This window comes from Manacus candei, unplaced genomic scaffold, assembly GCF_025592945.1.
Source record: "Manacus candei isolate 608988 ecotype Guabito, Panama unplaced genomic scaffold, ASM2559294v1 h1tg000023l, whole genome shotgun sequence".
Lineage (NCBI taxonomy): Eukaryota > Metazoa > Chordata > Aves > Passeriformes > Pipridae > Manacus > Manacus candei.
The window spans coordinates 18,675,426-18,691,601 of NW_026138071.1; the positions used below are offsets into that span (position 1 = coordinate 18,675,426).

The 16,176-nt window shown below is 38.2% G+C and overlaps 2 protein-coding genes across 3 annotated transcripts in view; both read right to left on the reverse strand.

Moving 5' to 3' along the window:
• CARF (calcium responsive transcription factor) overlaps positions 1 to 5,983 on the reverse strand; it is a 64,137-nt gene extending 58,154 nt beyond the window's left edge. The window contains exons 1-2 of the mRNA XM_051786853.1: positions 4,854 to 5,983; positions 4,711 to 4,759 (exon numbers count right to left, since the gene is read on the reverse strand). The gene's annotated coding sequence lies outside the window, so the exon portion shown is untranslated. The remainder of the gene's footprint in view (positions 1 to 4,710; positions 4,760 to 4,853) is intronic.
• A 125-nt stretch (positions 5,984 to 6,108) lies between these two features.
• Positions 6,109 to 16,176, reverse strand: part of FAM117B (family with sequence similarity 117 member B) — a 28,974-nt gene continuing 18,906 nt past the window's right edge. Inside the window, exons 6-9 of one of the 2 annotated variants that reach the window (XM_051786866.1) lie at positions 15,234 to 15,459; positions 14,302 to 14,422; positions 11,715 to 12,033; positions 6,109 to 11,177 (exon numbers count right to left, since the gene is read on the reverse strand). In XM_051786866.1, the coding sequence (XP_051642826.1) occupies positions 11,715 to 12,033; positions 14,302 to 14,422; positions 15,234 to 15,459 (666 nt within the window). In that variant the 3' untranslated portion in view covers positions 6,109 to 11,177. Of the gene's footprint in view, positions 12,034 to 14,301; positions 14,423 to 15,233; positions 15,460 to 16,176 lie in introns of both variants that reach the window. The other variant, XM_051786867.1, reaches the window with a different exon arrangement.

Consider the following 16,176-nt stretch of genomic DNA (forward strand, 5'->3'; position numbering starts at 1 on the left):
TAGAAGTTCCAATACAGCTACAGAGAGGAAAAACTTTGCTCTGCCCTCTGTATAGCGGCCAACAAGCTTCTTCTATGCCACTTGCAGAATCAGTTACTCCAAAGTATGAAAAAATTTCCAAAGTCCCTGGACTTTCAAATGGGAACATGCACTCGTTTAAGAAATGTCAATTGAAATCAAGCAGCAACCAAATGAAAACTTCATTACTTATAGAAATTAATTTTTCTTCTTGAAAGTAGGTTATGAAACAGTTATCTGAATAAGTTTACACATAAAGACATTGCATCCCACTGTCCTACTTTACACACATTGCTCAGTTTTGCAGGAGTAAAGACAATTAGAAAACCAAAGGAAGAGAAGCAAAATTCTGTTGTATTGGCAACTAGAAAATTGAAAGAATACAAGTAGTCAATTCTCTATATTTCCTAATAATAGTCCAGAAATCTGGATCCCTTGTGAAGTCCTGATTCTTTCAGCATTGAAGAGATCAGTGAAAATACATTTTTAAGTGTATTACAAATACAGAACCAGTGTTCCTTAAATCTGTATCACTACTTCAGCCAAAAGCACAAAAAAGAAACACCATCTCTAAGTCTTACAATAATCGTAAGTCTTGTAGAACATGTTTTGAAATGTGAAATATGTAATGTTCAGCACTATACTAAAATCAGAAAAGGATAATAGCTGATGCAGTTAATAATATCTACTGGGACATTATTTCCTTAAGTTGCTCAAAGGAAAGACAAAATCCAAACAACTGGAAAAAGCAGTTTATGATAATTTAGCCACCACAGTGTAGCCTTTGTCTTTTACTGAATCAAATAGCTCATATTTTACAGTATCCTAAGTTAGTAGTTGACATCCAATTAATTACTTCCCAAAAAGTTATCCGCAAAAGTAATAACAACATCTGAGTTTCCAAGGGAAAAATAAATCAACATGTGACCTCTAGTCCTATTGTCCTTTTAAGTTCCCACTATATATGAGAAGCTACCACAAATTAATTTTTCTCTCTTTCAGAGGTCAACCATGTTTTGCATTTCCAAGGGAAAGCACTACACTGCAGTGTGAGACAGCAGCACTACACTGCTGGCACGGGGGGAGAATTTTTTCTGTACTTCGCACACTCTTAAGTTCCACCACTGCCAGAAAACGTGCCAGTAAGAGAAGGGAAAAAAGTAACACAAACACTCTTATCACACAGTATTTGACACTGGTTGTACTTAGTCTCACGTAGCGAACTCGTGATGAGGGATAGAGAAAAGGTTTAAGCAGATTGTGTACTAAACTGAATTATGAAATATTTTTTGGTACGAAACACCGAGAGTTTCTACTTCATTAAGTCCCTAATTCTAGCGGATCTGTAACGTACTTTCATTTGCATTCAACTTGTGAAGCAACTCAATCTCCCACTTCATTGCATGCACCGATCCATTCAAGTTAGGCCAGCATTTCCAGTCTTTTTGAGACAAGAAAATACTTCAGTTACTATTTGTTTGCCTACAGAAATATCCTGAGGTCAATTTAAATATTTTATTATTTAAAAAGGTCTTACTGGATTTAACAAAAAACATTTTTTTCTAGCTGTTTAGAATATGAACAAAACTGTATCACCACGGGTCAGGTCTTTTGCAGATCTGGATCTCCTTTCAAATCGAGACGCCACTGGATATTCAGCAGATGAACTGTTTGATCTTTAGATAGTTATACTATGGGCAAACATTTAGAGTGGTCTTTAAAAAAAGACTAATTTCATTTTACCATTATAAAGAGAGTTTACCTTCCTGCTAAAAATATATACACCATCATCTGGCATAATGGACAAGGAGAACACCGTTAAAGGATCCTACTATGAGTTTTGAGAGAAAAATCAGTCTCTAACACCTTGGGTTTGGGACATTTTGGAGCTGTTTGAAAGCCTATTAAGCTGGTATGGTTCAATGCAGATAGGATTTGATTTCTGATGCATCAGAGAGGGGAAAAAAAAGGCGGGGACGGAAACTAGATCTATCTAATTATTTCTTATCCCATGGTCTTCTAAAAATAAAATCCCTGGGGTTATCAGGCAAATACTAGTTCCAGGAAAATACTCCAGGGCATACAAAGGATTCTTTTTAATTGTTTTATCTTCAAGGAAATCACATACTTACGACTCACACCTCTGAGACAGCACAACTGTATTTGGGACATAAAAGTGGATATGAGGATGATATAATTTCCCAATCCTGAAGAAGCCATGACTTTTCATTTTTCATAGAATCATGGAATGGCTTGGGTTGGAAGGGATCTTAAAGATCACCTGGTTCCAACCCCCTGCCATGGGCAAGGACACCTTTCACTAGACCAGGCTGCCCAAACTGGCCTTGAACACCTCCTGGGATGGGACATAAAACAAATTCTCTGGACACTTTGAAAGCTTTAGAATTGTTCTGCTGGCTATCTGCAATTTCACAGGACCTTTTTTGGCAATAAAGGTGAGACTGAGCACAGGTTCTGTGCTGTTTCTATTGCTGTTAGAAATACAGATCCGGTATGCCAAAAATGAGGGCGCTTGGGACTCTCACAGTTGAAATCTTGATATTGCCAAAGAAACACACAAAACACCTGCCCAGATTAGGCCAGGAGGCAGCCCTTTCATGAATTTGCTCATGAGATGAGATTGATCAATCTCTGCCTTAACTTGCAAATAACTTCTTGCAGCACCAAAACCAGTATCAACCCTCTCTGGGTTCCAGTAAGCCCTGGACCATGGAGAATTACACTGCAGGACACAGTTAGAACATTTTTTTTTGTTTATGCAGACTTTAGCAGTTCTTGCATTTCTGACTGCACAGCAATGGGTTTCTGAAGTTATTTTGACAGGGGTTGTGGCTCTAAAAAGAGATTCCTGGCACGACAGAGGGTAGTACAAAAGAAAAGGACAGACAGGTAGGCAATAGAGCTTTAAACAAGCAATGCAACTGAAGACACATTTGTGAAACTATAGTTTTTGAATAGCAGCATTTGATGCTGTCCAGAGATTGCAGCTTAAGACCAAAATCAACTCATATTGTGACTTCTGATCTAAGTGCCCTGTCACTTTGCATGTATTTGGCTTACCATGTGGATGGATATTGGTGATTTGGGATGGCAGCTGCTACACAAGGACAGCCCCTTGCAGTTTTAATTTAAGAAATTTGTTGGAACTTAGTAAACAGATCCCAGAAACCTGAAGGTCAACTTTATGGGCCAAAGACATGGCTTACAACTTGAATCACGTGTCATTACAAAAAGATAATTTTCTGTGTGAGGAAAGGGAATTGTTCCATACAAACTTCTTAATGGAGGATTAAATATCTACAATTCACAAAAGGATGAGAATGTTAGAAACAAACAAACAAACAAAAACCCAAAACCACTACCCTAGAACAACCCTCTCTATTTAAACAGAAAACGGAAACAAAAACTTCATCTCAAGAGAGAAGTAACTCATAATTACCTGACTGCTCAGCTTAGTTTGTGGTTTCCCAGCTCATGTTAAATGTTTTCTGATGTTAACTGCAGCAAATACAGGTAATTTTGCAAAACTGTAAATGTAAACCAAATTCTATCGTAGCCCTTCATATACACTGCACAGTACTTGAATATATCTTGCAGCTGAACAGTGCTTCTATGAATTCTGTCAACAGAAGAATATTTTAAAGACATGATTAAAATCTTGCAAAAGCCACACAAAAAATATTTGGGCTAGGCCAAAGGATGTAGCCTCTTTGTTAATTTGGCCAGTACAAGAGTTGTAGGTCAAGTTCTGCCCTAACTTATAATTAACTTCAGAGATTTGGAAAGATGAAGTGCAAACAGAACAGATTCTCACCTCCTGCCTGCCTGACACACACAGCCAGATGAATTCTGGCAGTGCTCACTGTTCACAAACTTGCAGTGGACACTCACTGCCACAAAACAGAGAAACCTCCCTAACAGCCATTTCCATCACCAGCGAAATTGGAGTTTACAGTGAAACAGGGTTTACAATGGGCACCTACACATCTGTAGTTGGAAAAGGCATCCACAACAAACTGTGCAGTTTCTTAATCAACAGCTTAATCACAGCAGTTACACACTCATGCTTATAAGTACAGGAATTAATGAACAGTGTTCTACTTTACTTGCAGTAATTAGGTTTTAATCTACTACTGATTTTTTCTTTACTATAAGCAATGTCACCACAATGTGAAATTTCTATTCATCACAGACATGTTCCTACACGAATACAAGCATCAGTCACAGGGCCATGGCCTGGGTTATGCAAAACAGTTCTGTAAACAGACAGTGCAGGAGGAGGCAAACAAGGCTTGTTTGGCAGGAATAAGACTTGAAAAAAGGGTACATGCAATGGTGATGAATCCAGTCTATTTTAAGTGTGGGAGAACTTCACCTGAATTTTCTCCTCCATCATATTTTAACTTAAGTCTGCACTATACAGCACTTAACCAATACATGTCTGGCAGCTGAACAGTGCTTCTGTAAATGCAGTATACAGAAGAAATAATTTTAAAAAGTAGCATCTGAAAAGTCTCAAAGTCTGGGAGATGACCATCTTATACAATTTCCAAATGCTGGCTGGAGAGCCAAGAGGACAACAAGGGAATATGATAAGAAGCCTTAGCTGACAACTTCTATACTAATTTGCTACACAGTCAGACCTAACTGTAAGAAATAAAACTGAGATACCTGAGAAATCCTCCTAGCCAGTCTCCTGCCTGGCTACCTCTCTCAGAATCTGAAGAAACAAAATGAGCCGCTGTTTATGAGCAGTTATGTTCCTCAGTTCATGAAAACAATGAATCAAGAATCAGAAAACTGTCATTGCTCACCCCAGAGTTACTCTTTCAGTTCTCTTTGTCTTCAGAAATTATCCTCATTGGCTTCCTAATGTGTCTCGCAGTTTATCTGTATGTAATACAAGGTGTAAAGATATTTTAAACACCAGACATATTTACAGTAAAACCACCCTCCCATAAACAAAACCATAAACACTAGATTTGTAGTCAGTGGTGAAGAAATAGTTTAATGGAGAATGTGATCAGAGCCTATTTAATAAAGAAACAGGTCCTGTTCACCTGGAGGGAGATAGGCAAACATACACAGTCAACTGAACAGGTGAAAAAGAATAAAATGTGAGAAAGCATCAAATACAGAAAAGACCCTTGTATTCTGCTCCACTCAACAGCTGTGGACTGCCCTTTTACGTTTCAATCAAGTGGTTTCTGAGTTAGGCATAAATTGACCCAGAGACTCTGGTTGTGAAATGACACTACTGGGAGCTTGATACTGATGTCACATTTATGGGCTCAAGCTTTTCCACTGATGGAAAAGCACAAGACATTCTTGCTTTCAGGGGTACACACTAGTAATCCATCAATTCCTCAGGATGCCTCTTGAGGAATCTTTTCCAAGGCAAATCTTCCACTCCATTCTGGAATAAAATATAGCTGATTTTCCAGAAGAGGAATTGCTCCAACCTTTAAGACAAATTAGACTTAAATTTAATATAAGACCTAGCAAGTAACCATAATTTATCTAGTTCACTACTTCTAGTTTAAAGGAGTTCTGGCTCCAAATTCTGCTCATGAAGATGCTTGTTTTGAGTGCACAGAAACATGTAGAACATGAGACTATTTCAATAATCCCAGGGAGGTTTCAGCAGTTGCATTCTACTGAACAGCAGTATGAACCTACCAGCAGGAATCCAGGGTTTTTTCCTCAGTCCTGTTCTCATACCTTCACTCCCAGAACACCTGCTGAATCCTTCTGTTCCCAAAGCCTAGGACTTGTGGCATCTTCCCCTAATAGTGGAATTGTAGAGTGCTCAGGAACTGACCAAACGTTCTGCAGATGAAGACAGGGAAAGGAGCTTTCAGGGTTGTTCTGAGGATGCTCTGGAGGAATAAGGGTATGAGTTGAACAAAGATTTCACCCCGATGAATTTCCTCCAAAAGGGTTAAAAGTGCTTATTTTATTTGAAGTAAATGCCTACTACCCTCAGGGTAAATGCTCAGGCAAATCTTCAGGCTGTCAGAACACAAAAACCGCTCGCTACTAAAAATAAATCCAAGATTAGCCCACAGCTCGAAGTGACAACTTTTTATTTTAGGCAAAAAAAAATAAATGCCAAAAACATTCCGCTATTGCAGTTTGTAAAATTTTCACTGTTTTCAGTAGAAACAGTTCACAAGTCAGAACGCAATATTCAAATAACATTGTGCAAAATTGTACTGGCATAACTACACATAGCAAAAAGACTAGTGTAAATCAAGAATTCCATTGAAATTAGTTGAGCTGCTCCAGTTTTACAACAGTGTACATCACCTCAGAATAGGCCCTTTTTTTGCAGAACATCCCTGGAATTCCTCTTGCTTACAAAAATTGCTTTACATGCAACAAGTAACAACATATGCAAGAACATCTCCACAAGTTATCACAGTGTAACAGAGGAAAACATATCAGCCAATTTCATACAAAGGCAAATCTAATGGCAGTTTTGAACATCCCTTGACTGCTACCCTCAAAAATTGCACATTTCAGTAAATGAAATAATTTAGAATGAAGCCAAGCTATGTTCTTACCTATCAGTACATTGACAATTAGGACGGACCATGTGTTCAGAAGGGGTTTGTTTTCTTTTTTTTTAACTTATTAGATTTTCCAAAGAGATTTGTTTCACAAGAAGTTAACTTGCAGTGTTATCAGGCCAAGTCCTCTTCTGCTATTCAGATAGACCTGTCAACACTACAGAAGTCTCTGTAGTCAAATACAAATCCCAATGAAGAACTATGAAACAAAGACCACACCTTCAGTATTTGGTGATGACATGCAACAAAATAAAGCAAGCAGTAACAGGACTCCATTAACACTCGGAGCATTCAGAAAGAGACTGTTGTGGTTCAGTTGGAGTACAGGACCAGAATTTCACAAAACACTTGTGAACAGTTAACATCCTCTCCCCACTTGACTTGACGCACACAGTAACAGTTTCAAAACAATGCACCCTAGGTCATTCTTTGTATAAACAAAACTCTAAGAGCAGAACTGAGTTTCAGAGTTCTGAATGCTCACAATGCCACATCAAGAAAATACACAGGTACATCTTGCAATGAGTGGTCATTTTGTTTTCCTGTATACCCATATTTAGAAAAATAATTCCATAAGAACCCTTTGATTACAATAAAACCAGTTGTTCCCCAGTGTTTTTCACCTCCCTAGGTTAGGAAGGACACACCTTCTATTGCCTTTTCTAAGAGCCAATATTTTTGTTTTAATACATACCAAGCTGGTTTGAGTCTAAACCACAATGACATCTTTTAACTATGACATTTTATGAAGGGCATACACTTAAACTATGGAATTATATGAAGAAGCACAGTCCTGATATTCTCAAGTGTTTGGTGCTTTTATGTCTTCTTTGCAGGCTATATTAACCTCACGAGAGCAAGAAATAAAAATGCACAACCTCTGCTTTGGAGATACGTGTAAGGGTGCATCAGTTCTACAAGAGAACAGGTCTGCAAGTCTGTACATAGGAAAAAAATAATAAAAGGTTCTCATAAATACCAGCCCTGCCTCAAACCATACAGACAAAAGCAGCAGACCTATGCAGACTGTATGTGTGTGTGCACACAGTGAGTCAAATGGAAATCCAGACACCCCAGAAGCCACCCTGCAGAAATGATCTCTGTAACTGAAAGTTTCTGGTGACTTCCTATGCATCCTCCTTTGCCCCCTCGCTTCATGGAGAAGTTGTCAGGTACTCAGCAAGAAAACATTCAGCAAAGAAATATGGACATCTCTGGCACCCAGTTACTGGGAAGACATTGGGCAGCATTTCAGAGATGGCAGGGAGAGAACAGATAGAACTCCAGCAAGGAATTATTGCTGTAACACTGAATTCTATCAAACTCAATAAGCAACAATAAGTTAGGCCCGAGGCAGAAGAAAGGTTAATGGATATGACTTTGTTTTCTTCTTCCCAAAAGGCTCAGCTTCAGTGTTTTCCAAAAGTCTCAGACTCTGAATTCCAGGAAATTGTATTTTAGAACAAATCAAAAAATAGCCCTGAGACTAAACACACTTTTAAAGAGTTGCTATTGCTTCATGTAAGTCAAACACAGCAAGCATTTACTTCCACAGTATGCAATATTTAATTTTCACTCCCTTTTTTCCTCACTTGGGATATGTACCCGAAACCAAGAATTTCTTTCCAAGATGTATGTACTCAAGCATTATCTGTTACTTTTCCAAGAACTTAAATGCTACAGGATTATGGCACCAAGCAAGTAAAGAATAGCTGATGCAGGTCAAACTTCAACAAAGAAGTCCTCTTCCCTCGTGCCTTGAGTTTTTGAAAAAAGGATTCCAATAATCATAGCTGTCACCACGGACTTCGTTACAATGAACTCCTTCCTTGTGACTTAAGTAGAATTTATAACTGGAGTATCATCATCTAGTATATCTCAAAATCAACTGTCACTCTTACTGAACACTGCTACCAGCCTTTAAGTGTGACTAGAAGTGTAAAATACCAAGAAAACAAGAATATCAAGTGTGTCAAGTTGTGCATAAAAATAGACCTTGACTTTTTCTTAAGCTAAAAACTAGGCAATCAAGGAACTGACTAGGTCTATGCATAGTTAGGATTTTAAGTATGCCAAAAGAATTTAGACTCTTTCAGTAAAACTCTGCTTGAGCAATGCAAGGTCAGCTCCTCCAAAAAATGGATATCCCACTCTATACATAAAAGAATTTTTAAAAAGCTCCATGCGCTCTCAAAGCTATTTGAAATAGATTTAAATACTTTATCTAACAGCTATGCTATGGCACAAGACAGCACATAAAAAGTTTAAGGCTAATTTTTTGTCTGCACACATGTCAAAGATGGTCTCAGAACAAAGCTGTCATATTTTCTTAATTCTGAGTCTTTAGTGTGGATTCATAATAAAGTCCAGCTGCCAAGCAATAGTAGAGTTGTCCCGCATATAAAAAAGACTGAATGTTGTCCTGAATGCAGTTGCTTTTTTTGTGGTTTTTTTTTCTTTACAAAAAGCAAAAACTTGACACATTTGCATTTGGTTTTTATCAGAGCAGCTCACTAATTTATACAGTACATTGTCCAATAACATACAAGGTAAACTACCAAAGAGATACTTGAAGTACTACAACAACAGGTGCAAAAGGAAGTCCTACGGTATGAAAGCCCACCGCTATTGGGAGAGTCACTCTGTGATGAAAACAAACATCAGAATGCAGTTTTGGTGAAGTCAGTTAAGTGTCAAGGCTGTAATAAAGGCTATTTGTTAACTTTAGCCCTTTGGTTCTTAACCATTCAGTTAAGATCTCCTAATAAAGCACTAGGCAGTTTGGCAATGATGGAAAAGTTCTTTACACGCTACTGTTACAGAAATAGAAAACAGACTCAGAAGCACTTCCTTCACCTGAATATGATCTGAATTCAGTCACATCAGGTTTAAAAAAAACCTACCTAAAGCAGTAAATTTTAGACTTCAAATTGCACTGTAGTGTTTCAGAAGAAACTAATTAATATCCACAAAGCCTAGAAAAGAATTATCAACTGGCAAAATTACATAAATTTGATGCACAAAGCCACTTATTTTAAAACTGTTCCTGAACAACTTCAGTTAACTGACAGTGTCAGTGCAAAGCAGAACTGTTACTTCAAAACAATCCTGTTTTCAAGGGGAAGATAGAAAGTAAGCCAAATTCTGTTTGTTTGCTAATTTAACAGGTGTAATATTTTAATGCTTCCTGGTACATTTTTCATTTACTATTTTTTTGCATAATGTTGTAAGAATGGGTTCATTATGCTATAAACACAGGACTTTCAGATTCTAGTACGATTTACACTTGCTGAGTAAAGTACACTGCTATAATAGTTACTTACAGAGGATTTAACGTAACAGCAAACGTTCATAGAGACGATGATTATTATCTGCACACATATGCAGGGTTTTTTGCTCCCAAGCAAAGTGTTTGCAAGCAAATTGATCATATTAAGCACTGAACAAAACTGTTATATTTGCAGTATCATCTTTAAATAGTTGCCATTATGAGGAGACCTGAGTATGCAAGGGATTTGTGAAAGGTATGCCTATGGAAGCCAGTGAGAACTGCTCATGTGTAACAGACCAATACTGAGAGAAAGAGACTGCCCAGGATGACGCTTTGAAATTACCAAATTTAACTCTGTAAAAGAGGTGCAAGGTCGACTTTGTAAGTTGATCTGACACTGGTATTCAGGTCGTTGCAGGTTTTTGCATATCTATATTGTATTTACTCAAACCCAAGTAATGAACTCCAGGAACACATGAGGAACCTCACTGAAGTTCCTGAACAGTTTCTGTTTGCAACTGCCTTTCCCCCCCATTTTCCTCTTTTATTGTAATTTCAAAGGAACTGTTAACTGCTGGACAGACCAAGTATCAAAAAAAAACCCCCTCTGTTTTACATGCCAACCTAAGTTGCTAGTCAAAAAGGGAGAATGTATCTGCTGCTGTAAACTTCTGCATAACAGATATCATGCCTGACAAACCATCACCTTCCACGGACACACTAACACCACTATGACAACAGGGAGGAAACCATGCACAGGTATTTCAGTACTATGTGGCCAGGGTCTATAATACAGTGATGAGTCACGTCAGAGCAAATTTGTACCAAGAGTGATTAATGATTCAGGCTGACTAACTTCGTAAGTAGTCAAGCAAGCCTGTAAGAGCCAAGTATTTTCTGGAAGAAAGAATACCAAGTAAGAGGACAATATCTTTTTTCCCTACCTCTGCACAAAAATTCTATGAACAAATAGAGCAATACTGGGGCAAGTGCTTTAAAATGCAATTTTCCAGTCAATAAGCCAACAGTAGTAGGAATTCTGTGAAGGAAGGTGTTTTAAGAATGTGACTTACCAGAAGCACAAATTTTCAATATCAAAAAAATGTACACTATATACTAACACCTTTTTTTTTTGCATACTCTTCTGTTTTAAAAGTTTCAAACGTATTAACTTGTCTCGTTTTGTTTAGAGCTGAGGCTGTTCAGCAAGGTCACATAATTTGAGACTGCAGAAGTAATTCAGCAATCCTTTGGTCCCATCAGCTGTAAACCAGCCAAGTATAAAAGAACCTTCCCTACAAAAGAAAAACAAAAAAGAGGGGGAGGGGATCATCCTCAGGAAACACCATCTGCTACGAACCAGAAAAGGCAAATTTTTGTTACAAAATACACATTTTCATACAAAAGACATCTTGCAAAACCATCTGATTGCCCCTCCCTCTGCAGATTACAATGGTAAATGGGATCAGCTGGTTGGTCTTGGGATTTTTGTTTTAATGAGAAAAAAAGTCAAAGGACACACAGTATCACAACAACTGGTCCTTTGAATGGCAAAGGATTATGAGTGTCTTTGTTTTCACCAGTGTTTAAAAAAGCAGGAGAGAAACAGAACCATAGTCTTTATAAGCAGAAAGTGCAACAGCGCATCAGCTGCTGCATCCTCCTGAACTCCTCAATGTGCTACCAAACTGTCAATTATACAAACAGTTTGATTATGGCAGTGCCATAAATTGTTAAAACAATGCAAATAGTGTGATTAGAAAGGTCCAGTCAACTGGTTCCATTTTTTTTTCCCCAGTAGTTGCCCAGAAAAGTGTCAAGACAATCTAAACCTATTCTTCAGCTTCCTCAATACATCCGGACGGCTGGAGCAGAGAGGACTGTGGTATTACTGTGCTTGTTCCACGAGAGATCCTGTCTTGATCTGTGTTTGTAGTCAAGGTGGCCATGGAAATGGGCTGTAACAAACCAGGTGTCATGCTGGAGGAGACAGTCAGGCTGTGTGTAGTGCCCTTAAGTGTGAGATCCTGTGTGGGAAGAAGTGGCTTGAGGATGCTGACAAGACAGAAAGCAGAGCCACTTTTCGGAATGAAATTCACTTTGTTCTTGTCAGGGCAATAGAAGGCTGGAATTTCATGCAATGGCTTTGGCCTAGAAATAAAATACACACAATAGTTTTATGAACAATCAAATTCTGCCAGTGGCAGGGATGTATTGCTGAACACATCATCAGAAACAAATTGAGGTTTCAACTTGGAGTATTTCAGCTATTTAATAATGCCTTAATGACACTCACACCACACAGCAAGTGACAAGATAGTTTAAACTGCTTGTTTACATGTACTATGAGGTAAACAGCATGTTCTTAGGGCAGGCTGTCTCCAAACCTAAGGAAGACACCAACTTCATGTTGCAGATCACAAACCTTGTTCATGCTGCAGATCACATACCCTGTTCATGTATTGGCACATCCAACACATGAGAAAGTATTCTCTATCGCGTTCTCCAGAAACTTTCACAACCCAACCAGTTCTGCCCCCCATACAGACACTGTTTATACAACAAGCCTTGTGAAAGAAAGCTGGCATAGCAATGTTTCTAATATTGCATATCTCAAAGCAGTTCATGACCATAGGAAGATCCCCTTCTCTAGACTTTTGAGTCCTTTGCATGTTCACGTGAGTGTGGCCTGACTCTCTGTAAAAGATAACCCCATCTTACTTAAAAACTCAATGCAGAGAGTAAAATACAGTATTCCCAAAGTGGCATTCATGATCAAGTACCTATAATCTGGGAAGGAAGTGTGGAACAAGCATTTAGATCCTGACTTGCAGTTTTGCCATCTCAGCATAGAACTCAACCAAATCAAAGACATGCTTTATGAAAAACAGAGCTGGAAGGGAAATTGTGGATAGCACAGGAATGCCTACTGTGTTCATTTCTAACCCTGCAATGTAAATCTACCTCGGCTAGCCAAATTCTACTTTAAGATAGAACTACGGGAATCTGCTTAAAAGCCTCTCTTTACTGCTGGAAAATAGCCATCAGAAATTTATACTAATATTTTCTTGTTGCCAGTATTGTCCTTTAGCCTATAACCTACCCCTCCCTTCTACGTGTTTGTAAGACAGCATTATGCACTTCTGTCTTTGTTATACTAGGCCAAACCAACCTCCAGTATGCTCTTGTAAGAGACAATTACATTTCAGAGTAGAGTCTGTTCATGAAATAGGGTACATTTCCATGTTAGCCAATTCTCCCAAGTGTCCAGAAAATTCAACCCCACTCATATTTTTTTCCCAAATGAAAATCCTCTATAGGATTTTCAAGCAGAAATTATGTTAAACAAAGGTTGAGCTTTAAATAGTTACACTCACGTATTCCAGGTACACATGGAATACAATAACAGCTGTGAAAAGATTTTTTCATCAGACTGCAGTGTCTAAGAACTGCGACAGCCAGGTAAAAGCTGCTGTAGAAGCTGTATAAACCCGTTTCCCTCTACAGTAGAACAGTCCTACAGCTACACAGCAAGGACTTTTGGAAAGAAATGCTAATGCAAGTTAAACCACAATAGATTATGTTCCTGAAACAAGTGAATGGTATCTAATCTGTTGGCAACAAAGCTCACACACTCTAAAATAGAGACAGGTAACTTAAGTTACCGTAACCCTTCCCACGTTGCTATGGGAGAGGCCGTAGAAACCTCTCAAAATCCATTTGCAGAGATCAGGCAAGTTCGAGGGTTTTTTTACATTAACACATATTAGATGGCATTCTTGAGATAACATAGGCATAAGAGAATTATAGAGAATCTATACGTGTGTGACAAAATGAAATTTTTAACTATAGCTTAAGATTCTCGCATGCAAGTGACATGAGAGTACAAAAACTCCTCTGAAAACAATAAAACATAACTCCCAGAATACTCCCAAATGACAAAAGTTGGTTTTTTTCAGAATAACCTAAGCATTAAATATTCAAGGTAAAATTCATTCCTGTTACCAAAACTTTCACAACTACACTGATTTAGATGAAAAGAATATGGTCTTCAGAGTCAGGATTACTGGATGTGCTTGTCAAGCTGTGACATATATTAGCTGATGTACCTGCATTACAGCTTATTAGTACGTTTCTCTCTAGTAGATTATTGGAGTTCCTCTCCCCCTGTCTGCCAGGTAAGAGACAGTCCTCTCGAGTTACAGTTTTTAAAAAGAGTTTCTCAAGATTTTAACACAAAATTCCAGCAGTAAAATACATACCTATATATGCCAGTATATAGTCACACAGAACAGAGATCAGGCTGTTATCGTGGTTTTAGCAACTGGATTAATAACTTTGATCTGACACAAAATCAATAATGCAATAATTAACTCTGATTGTTAGATGTTATTTCTCATGTAGCAAAGATCAACTTACAAGTTTTCCTCAAAGACTTTCACCTTTTCACAGCCCTCGGGAGGTTCACGCTTGAACATGTAGCTGTTGTTGGGTTTTGGTGAGGTAGCGTATTTTGGCAAAGGAGAATTATTCCCATTCTCTGCAGGAACAGAGTTTCTAATTACTTAAATGTGTCACACTATAAAAAACCCACAAGAGTTGTCTTTAAATGCTCCCCAAATTTAAAGCCACTTCATTACCAATGTTACAAAACTAAGAAACATTTTCATTTGCCTTCAAGTCTTCATTTGCAAATAAGATTTCTTATCTCAATCCCTTTCCTCCTTTCTATTTCTCCATATAACATTTTCAGGCTCCTCTGCAATCTCTGATCATTCCTGGATATTTTCAATTTGTAACTGCAAAGCCAAATCTATGGTTCTGTGCCATTACCATCCACCCCAAGAGAAATGGGTAAAAGTCATATTCCTTTGAAAAACAGAAGAGGTTTACGTTGAATTATAAAATTTTCCTACAATATCTCAGAAGATATAAAGAATAATTTACAAAGTCTAAACAGTTAAACTTTTATACGTGCATGTATGAAATGCTGGAAGATTGCCCACTTTGTCTAAGATCATAAAAAGAAATACCTGACAAGCAAATACCTGACAGGTGCTGTTCCACCTGTTACTGTACGCTCTTGCTTCTTTAACTTGCTTAAAATACTTGAAGAACCTATTATTTAAAAAACAAAAACTTGTTTGGGAAGCACATTCCCCAGTCACATCTATGCAGCTCCAATTAATATGTGTGCACACAGTATTTGGAGCAATTTGGAAAAAACACATCACTTACAAAGAAAAACACATTCTATCATTTCTCTCCACGGACATAGGGAACAAATCCCCTCTTTTACAGTTTAACAAACTGCAGTTCAGCATTGTTGAACTTTTAAAGTTACACAGTACCTTTATCTCTGGAGTCACCAAGAAGATCATCTGTAGAACAGGGACTTTCTTCACTGCTTTCATTACAGATGGTAAGGAAGGAGGTTGGAGACACTGACTGGGAGCGGCTGCTGTTGTTACTGCCCTTGTCTGCTCCCCCGGGCGTTTGGGTATCGATGCTCCGAGTGCTGCTGCTGCGCTGAACCACCGGGGGTGGTGCACGGTGCCCATCTGGGATATCTTGAGGCTGTTAAAAGTGAAAGCTATCAGATGGTTGCTCTTATCTGGTTAGCAATTCTTTAAATTCAGCAACAGTGAGGGTTTTTTTTCTGGTTTCGTAAAACCATTTGTGGAAAAAAAAATTCATTACACACAACTCCAACAGAAAATAAACTGTTGTCCTTAGTTTCTGAACCTGACTTAACGTTTCACATCATCACAGAACTGCTGAGGCTGGAAGGGACCTCTTGAGATTATCTAGTTCAACATCTCTGCTCAAGCAGAGTTAGCCAGAACAGTTTGTCCAGGACTCTGTCCTGTCAAGTATTGAGTATCTCCACTGACAGCAATTCCACAAGTTCTCTGGGCAACCTACTTCAGTTTTGCACACCCACACACATTAAAAAAAAAAATCAAAAATCTAATGTTTTTTAATTTATGCCCACTGCCCCTTGCCCTGTCACTGGGCTCTACTGAGAAGAGACCAGCTCCCTCTCTTCATTCCTGCACATCAGATATTTATACATGTTGATAAGATCCCCCTGAGCTTTCCCATTTCAAGGTTGAACTTCCAGCTCTCTCAGCCTCTCCTCATACGAAAAATGTTTCAGCCCCCTCATCATCTTCATGGTCTGTATTTCTGATACTTTATTACTAAATTTACCTCTAAAAATCATTAAAATAAAATTAACATTAAAAATGGGCAAGTTATGCTTCAACTGAGATGGGAACAGTTCAGCATGGG